The following is an 8,312-nucleotide window of genomic DNA, read 5'->3' as shown; positions in this document are numbered from 1 at the left end:
TGCATAGTGCCCAAGAGACGTGACCTGTTTCCCAATTTAAGAAGGAACAAGACTTTTAAGGGTTAAATCTAGACAGGTGTTTCTGTCCCAGTTTCTGGGGAAGAGTTTGCATTCTTTGCTTGAAGAGATTAGTATATGCTAATTACTGTCTAGTTCAGTTCCCATCCTATTTCAGAAGCGCTGCAAACATTTCCAGGCATGTTATCTTCAAGCAACAGGGATATCAAGATGGGATCCAAGCTTATGCAGCTGTAATGGCGAAAGAAGGTCCTAGAAAAAAATGTGTTTGATATCTTCATATTGCTCTACCAAGGCAGGAGTTGCCTCCATACTGTAGCCCTACTCTAAGCAGCCAGCAGTCTCTGTGGGCAAGAAGTGAACTCAGCAGCCTTCCATAATCATGATTTGTAGCTAGTTCTCCCTCTCTGCTCTGGAAAGCAGGCCCAAATCCAAATACAAGAAAGCTGGAAGAGCCTTTTTTTTTTCTTTCTGACCTTTCCACCCAAGGTTCAAGAGAGTAAGAACTACTTCTTAGGATTTCTTTTTTCAGCCCATTTTGGGACAGCTAACTTTGCACAGCAGGTCGGGGCACAATGTGCTGTGGGTGAGCTGGGTGGGACTTGGCAGGGAAGCAAGAGTGGGCAAATTAGTCAAAATTACAAGCAATAGAGCAACCCAAGACATTTATGAGAGCATTTATGCCAGAGCCAGAAGGAATTGCCAGGGTGCAGCACATGGCAAGCTGGCTCTATAGTAGTGGTGTGCACTTCACTTTGGTCCCTCTCAGTCACAGATGGGTACAGGGGTCATGAGTGCAACTGACAGCCTCTTACAAAGCACAAGGCCACTCCTGCGAGTATGGAAGCAGTCCCAGCTCCCACGTACCTACTGTCCATTAGGTCTGTTGGTTTACTACTGGTTAGTGTCCCCAGTCTCTGAGCTGGCCTGGGCATTGTTCTGCATCACTGACAGCCCTGCTGTGACACATTCTGCTCCCGCAGAAAACAAGTACCCAGTGTCTCCGTGATCACATGCCTCAACCCTGCTTTGGAAAGCTTCCTGCTGAGGGCAAGTTACTCCTCTGGCACACTACCTTTCTCCTGGGCCAACCAGGAAGGGATAGAAGCTTGAGGGGAACAGATATAGTAGAGCTAGCAATGTCTCAAATGTAGATCAGAGGCTCTTTCTCACCTTTACTGCTATGCCATGAACCACAAACCAGACAGATACATTCAGGTTTCAACAGCTCAGGTTGGCTCAAAACCAAGTGACTTAGAAAACAGAATCTCAGAGAATGCCAACAGCCCGTTTTGTCAGTCACCCACATTACCCTCTGGCTACTGGAACCACAGCAGCATTAGCTTAGGCAGCAGATCTAAACCAGGACTCAGAGACAGCAGGAACCTGGTTACATGAGAGAACTAAATAAATATTCCCCACTTCTTTTCCCATCGTCTCAAGGTCAAGTATTGTTTTCCCATCACCTCTTACCAGGTCCAGGGATAATCTTTGCTAGCTCTTTTGCTGCTGTTGAGGATAACGGGATGAGGCAGAAGACAATAGTTGGACTGTCAGGGGTTTCATGCCACCCTCTAATTTATTTCCCTAGGCTGCCACAAAAAAACAGTCTCTCAAGCACAAGAGCTGCCTCCTCCAAAAAGCAGTGCCCTTGATTCCTAACTAGCATTTGGCAATAAGCCTAAATTGCTGTGGAGGCAAAGAGCTATCACTTTAATGAAGTATAGGAAAGCCCTGGGTATGGGTGTATTTAAACTTGGGCAGTAACCATGCAGACAAAGCCTTGTGTTCTCTGCCACAAGGAACAAGTGGGGAATGGCACATAGCTGAGCTGAAGAGGCAGGTTGGATACACTACAAAGTGAAATGTGGAAGAACTGTAGTTAGCACCACATAGAAGAGGATGCCAAGATTATCAAGTCAACCCAGCGCTGAAACAGCATTGGGCTCTTTTATCTTTTTCCTGCCATCTGGGAAAGGAGACTTGCATTCTCTCAGAGTCGCACATCCTACCTCTTCAGGGGCCTGCGGGGATTGTACATGGGAGGGACGAGCCAGGCGTAATGACACACTGTACAAGGTCGCAGAATATCTTACACAGTTAGGAGCATCTTTCCCGGTAAGAGTGGGGCCTGTATGTACAAGTGTTAGCTGTTGCTAGAGGAGCCTGGGAGGCAGCTGTTTTGATCAGTAGAGGTCCAGCAGTGCTATTCTCCAAAGCAGCATCTGCTCTATAGTTAAGAGCCAGAAAGGTGAAAAAAAGGACCCTTGCTGCTTCCCTTTCTATCTGACACCTCACAACACCAGCAAATAAAGTTTATATTGACTCTATTCTTCCTCTCTTCCTGCTTCTGTCCCAACTCCCTCTCCAGCACTGGTGAAGGGAGCTGGGGAGCAGGCGGCCTGGATAGCACTGAGCATCACTGCTCAGAGGGGCTGAGCCTCAGTGACCGCCTCAACAAGTGCAAGAGTATATTCTGGTATTTCCCACAGAGAAAACAAACGAAAAAAAAGAGAAACAGGTGACTGATTAAAAGAGTTTCCCCCCTCCTGTACATGAGATTCTGCAGTCACGCCGACAGATAGACATTAAATAATTCTTCCATAATAAATGACTGGAGATAAAAGCCGGCGGTGGCTGCTGCTGCTGTTTGGATTGCTCCATTGTCTGCATCTTTGTTTCTAGTTTGTTCCCCGGCCATTGTCAGCTGGCGCTGGGGCTGTCAGACCTTTGCCTCTAGCATTTCTAGGAAGAGTTTATGCATGGGAACCTTGCCCTGCAGTTTGATGCTGTAGAAGTGCTGCACAGCTTTGGCGGCCGTCTGCCGCAGGAGGGGCAAGGTCAGGAGCAGCTTGCCGGCTCGCCTGGGCTCCTCATTGCGCTGACTCAGCTCGTAGTCCTGCAGGGCTTCATGGAGAAGGTCCTGGAGTTTCTGTACTGCATCCATGTCCTCTATGTGCATGGAGTCTGGGGACAGGGAGAAAAGACAGCAAACAGACAAATCAGACAAGAGGGAGGAAATCCCTTATGGTCTTGAAGCTAAAGATGCTTTCTTTCCTTTTCTTTTCTGTTTTTTTTCCCCCTCGTTTCAGGGAGGAGTTTGTTGTTGGTTTGCTTTGTTTCTTAAGGGGGAAAAAACCACCTTGCTGGCAGGTGTTGGTGCTGCTGTGATGTTCAGCATCAGTCCGATGGGTTGTCCCTAGCAGTGCAGTGACAGTGAGGTTACCAGGGGAGGTGAAACGTTGTGCCCCATGTGCTGCCCATTTTGCCAGCCACCCCAAGGCTGCGCAGGGGTCAGTGGGACCCTTTGTGACTTGCGCATTCACTTGCCCTCCATGCTCCTTATGGAGAGAGTCACCCTGCAAGGGGCAGCAGCTGCTGTGCTGCCGCTTGGGAGCAATCTCATCAAGAATAATTAACACTGCTATAGCGCTTCATCTGTCTAAACTGCCTAATTGCCATGCAGCTGCTCAGGGTGTCAGCAAGACAGAAAAGCCCCAGTAGGTCATGACCGGAGTGCCGAGGGATGTTGCCAGCCCCACCTTTGTGCATATGCCCCTGTTTTCAGAGACTGTCAGCAGCTTCTCGGGGAGCTTTCTGCTTTAGTAAAGGAAACTCGCACCTCCTGCAAGGTCTTTTCCCTTAGGCTGTCAGTTAGATTTCTACAGGCTGCCAGAGGGACTTGCAGGGTTTGTGAGACTAGCACAGCTCCTTTGTGTGCCTCTGAGGCAAAGGTAGCTGGTAGTGACCCAGTCCAGGCTTGAGCTGGTGAACCTGAGTTGAACAGAGGCTACAAAACTTGTGATAAATCACAGTGACAGAGGGCAGCACCAAAAAGCAGAGAGGTTAGATTAGAGAAGCTAACCAGGCAGAGCATCACTGAAAGTATTTCTGCTTTTCATCTTGCTGATACTTGCTTGTTTCTTACAACCCTGATAGTGCTGGAGACACTGTTGCCTTGTCTTCAGTGTTCAGAGACTTTCAATCAATACTGAACCCATTGATAAAGATTCCTGCCACAGGGCAATGACTCCAGAAGCAGCAGCAAAGGGACACTACAGCAAGCACTCAGTTGCACAATTTGCCCCTGCAGCTGGTCTTTGCAGTGTGGCAGTGCTCTGGCTCAGCCCACACACATGCAACACATGCGAGGACACAGTTCTTCAGTGTCACACCAGTGAACGGGAGGAAAGCTGGTTGAAGTACCAAAGTCTCTGTAGACATATGTGTCCTCTCCATGGTGAGCACAACACAAATTAGAGATTGTCAATTTCATAACATACATGTACAGCAAATGCTATTTATGATGCATTATAAAGTATTATAACAGGAAAATATTAGGTCTAGCAAGACAACTGCTTAAGAAGCTGTTTAGAAGGAATGCTCTAATTAGAGGATATTAAACCCTTTTATTTCCAAGAAGCCTACTGATGAAGGATTATTCTGGCTGCATTTGTGTTTTGTACCCAAGAGACCAGGGAAAGAAGCTCAGAGAAGGGCTGGTAGGTCATCACAGTGACCTAAGCTAGCCATAGAATTGGATTCTGAAAAGTAGGGAGGGAGAAGCATGTTGCCAAGTCAGCCATGCAACTTCTACCAGCCAGGCAGCATTTCTGGAAAATTTCCATGCATCACTCAGGAGAAGTGAGTGGGATCTGTTTCCTATCAAGTTGCAGAGGTCATTTTGAAGACTGGGAGTATCAAGAGCCTGGAGAGAAATGTCACCCAACCTTTCTATCTAATGTCTTTCTGGCTAGGGGCACAATGGGGAGAAGTAATCACAGCCCATCAGAGTCTGTAAATCCTAGCAGGGGCTAGAAGCTCCAGGCTTCTGGTCAAAGTTGGTGCCCTGGGTTTGGGTACTGCTGCTGCTGTACAGTAGACAGAATCCTAGAACTGTGTCTTTCTGCCACATGACTTCTGTAAAGTGACAAAATTAACAACACTAAATAACTTTATGTATACAGAGAGAGGAATTGAGGAAAGAAAGATCAAAGCCTGCCCCACACCTTGCTGAAAGAAGCTCAAAATTGGCAGCTGACTGCAAAAAATAAAATAACATTGCAGGATTAATTTCCTTGCAATCCATCAGTGAGCTGGTGTCGATGGCATTGATAAACTGTTAATTACAAAATCAATAGCTATGAATTTTTACAGCTGCCAGGGCATAGCTGGGGAGGGAGGCTGCCTGACCATGCCCCCGAGGGTAGCTGGTCTAGAAGTCAGGCTTCATGGCAGGAGCCCTTCTCCATCACTGCTGGCATGAGGTACAGGGTAGGTGTGAGAATGGACAAGGCCCACTGCCTCCTCACCAAATTTTTTTCTTGCAGCTTCTGGCCGGAGGAGCAGGGACCTCACACAACTCTTTAGTACAGAGTTTGCTACACATCTTCATGCTAGATCCAGACCTTGTTCACTAAAATGCATTGGGGAAAAGGGGGTAATAAGGTTTGGCTAGTTTGGGAAATCCTTAAATGAATATGCGCTGTATGCTAACCTGGAGGGCTCTTCGATATACAGGTCAATTTGTATTCATGAGGAAAGAGGACCTCGGAATACCTAAGAAGGGACTGCTAGCTCTGAAGGGTAACAAGTCTACAGCACTCATACTCTGTCAAAAAATGGGTGATCATATTGTTGGGACATGACTGCTGCTTTGGGCATTAAGATTTGACTTCTCAGCTCTCTAAAATGCACTTACTAAAGACAGAGTTTGCTTGAATTATCTTTGCCTGTCCCAGTAGGTGCGTCCTTGGTGCATTACACTGAGAACTCAGAGACCAGCCACAGCTCTGGCAAGGTCGGCCTATTGTCAGCTTTGACTAGAAACAAAAGGTTAATATACAAAGGGCTGCATGGAAGAGAGGAAAGTCCCTAGAAGCTGGGTTGCATAAGCAATTACATCCAGCAAGGATAAAGGAATTTCAGAATTTCTGTATATATATATATACACATATATAAAATATGCCTACATGGCAGGCAAGGCAGAAAGCAGGCCTAGGCAGTGCAGGTGTTAATCTAAGTGCTCAGCTTTAAACACTGTCTCTGACCCAAGGCAGCTGAGGCTTGGCCCAGAGGCAGTTTGCATTCTTACAGGTTTAGGAATCAGCTGTTTGCATGCAAGCACCTACATGCAGGCTGTGCAAGTTTACTCCATTTCAAAAAATGCACTAAGAAAAATAACCTATAGTAAAAGAATGTGAATGTTGAGTGTGAAGGTTACATTAGGAACATACACTTGTGCTATTCTAGCTTCCTTATGTGTGTGTTGTGAGAGGCTTTAAATACATGAAAAAATGAGATCTCATGCTTTACTTTCATACAGAATCATAGAATCATCAGGTTGGAAAAGACCTCTTGGATCATCGAGTCCAGCCATTCCTATCGGCCCCTAAACTATGTCCCTGAGCATGTGTTTCAATATGAATAACAAAGCAGGATTTTTTGTGCATTACGACCCTACAGAGCTGCGCTTCTGGATGCACTAGGAGAAACCAGTGAAGCCAGAATGGCTTTTTCCATCCAGCTGAGAACGTATTTGACCTGTGCCTTGGTTTCTTTACTCCACAGCGCTGGAAGAAGAACCCCAAAGCAGCTGCTGAGTGTTGGTTGTTCTGTTTTGTCTTTGCTCAGTGTTTTTCCACTCCTGATACAGACTGTCCCATAAGGCTTTGCCTGGGCTTAGTCCTGAAAGCACAGTCAGCAACACCAGCAGAGAGTGCTTCTGTTGGGCTGTGACGAACTTGACAGCACCAAGGCTTAGGCCCTGCAGTGTCTCTGCTCATTGCATGGGCCATATAAATGTCCCAGTGAGGCACTTATCTTGTCACCCTATCACAACAACCACTGTAGCACTTCAGCTGCTCTGAGGAGCCCCTCTCCTGGTTTAATCCTGTGACCTTCCTGGTAGACAGGAGACGAGTTCTTTAACAAGAGTTGATTACATTGCCATAAGCCACCATCCCACAATTGAGAGCGGCCAGCTTTGGCCATCTGCCCATCCTGGTTCAGTGGCAAAGTGAAGGCAGCAAGTAGAGCTAAAAAAGCAATATATGAGAAATTGAAAATGGGAACTAGATAGCAATTTATATGAATCAGAAGTTATGAAGTGTAGAAAATCGATAAGGAAAGTGAAGGACATTGGAGGAAAATCCATGGCTGGAAGGGCTAAGGACAATAAAGAAGTTTTATACATGTTTAAGAAATATAAGAAAAATGACCATTTGTATGAGGGCTCTTTTCACCTGGAGATGATTAAACTATCAATAGCAGTGCAGAGGAGACAGAAGTCCTCAGTGAACACTTCTGTCCTGTTTAGAAAAAGAAGCATTATGTACCTGTGTTATGTGAAGATGATGGAGACTCCTTCATCTGCTTTTATGCACTAAGATTTTAGACATCTATTAGGGACAAACTTCACAGAAATCAGCAGAGCTGGATAACTTGGCTTTAAAAGTTCTAAAATTGCTGACTGAGGCTCATCTAGGGCAGATTAATGATTAACAAGTCTTGGTATTTTTGAGAAATTCAAGATGTAAAATCCAAATTCAAGAAATTCAAGAATTTCAAAAATTTCAAATTCAAATTCAAATTCAAGAAATTCAAGAAATTCAAAAAGTTCTAATGATGTATGAATTTGCCTAGGTTTAATCTAATAATTTCCATGCTAACCTAATGTGAATAAGGATAAAATAAAGGAAAAAAAAAACTTGTGACATTCAACTAAGACTTATAAGACAGTATTTAAAAGATGTGTAGATGTGGCACGCAGGGACATGGTTCAGTGGTAGACTTGGTAGTGGTAGGTTAATGGTTGGACTCAATGATCTTAAAGGTCTTTTCTAACCTAAATGATTCTATGATTCTGTAATTCTACTGCCAGTCAACACAATACTTTGAAATAGAGGTCTTGTCAAACAAACCTGATTTCATTCTGTGATGAGATTACAAGTTTGGTTGATAAAGTTAACTGCATAGATATAATAGACTTAGGCTTTTATAAGGCACTTGGCTTAGCATCACAGGACATTCTCATTAAAAAATTAGCACTATGCAATATCAATAAAGCACACTTTCAATTGATTAGTAACTGGCTAGATGACAGATCTCAAAGTAGCTATCAGTGGTGAATCATCCCTGAAGGAGGAGTTTTCTAGTGGAAATCCAGAGGGATCATTAAAAAAAAACCCCAGATGCTACTCAACATCTTTATCAATGAGCTGTAAGTAATTCCTTTCTTATTTTCTTCTAAATTGCTGCTGTTAAGAAGTATAGATGGCAAAGAACAGAATCTT

General features: G+C 44.8%; 1 protein-coding gene across 7 annotated transcripts in view; it reads right to left on the bottom strand.

Moving 5' to 3' along the window:
• Nucleotides 1-2,043: 2,043 nt before the first annotated feature.
• Nucleotides 2,044-8,312, bottom strand: part of ESRRB (estrogen related receptor beta) — a 172,181-nt gene continuing 165,912 nt past the window's right edge. For all 7 annotated transcript variants that reach the window (XM_069858610.1, XM_069858608.1, XM_069858611.1 and 4 more), the window contains one exon: nucleotides 2,044-2,985. In XM_069858610.1, coding sequence (XP_069714711.1) covers nucleotides 2,741-2,985 — 245 coding nt within the window. In that variant the 3' untranslated portion in view covers nucleotides 2,044-2,740. The remainder of the gene's footprint in view (nucleotides 2,986-8,312) is intronic.

The sequence above is a fragment of the Phaenicophaeus curvirostris genome, chromosome 5, assembly GCF_032191515.1.
Source record: "Phaenicophaeus curvirostris isolate KB17595 chromosome 5, BPBGC_Pcur_1.0, whole genome shotgun sequence".
Taxonomy (NCBI): domain Eukaryota; kingdom Metazoa; phylum Chordata; class Aves; order Cuculiformes; family Cuculidae; genus Phaenicophaeus; species Phaenicophaeus curvirostris.
This window is presented reverse-complemented; position numbering and strand designations above follow the sequence as displayed.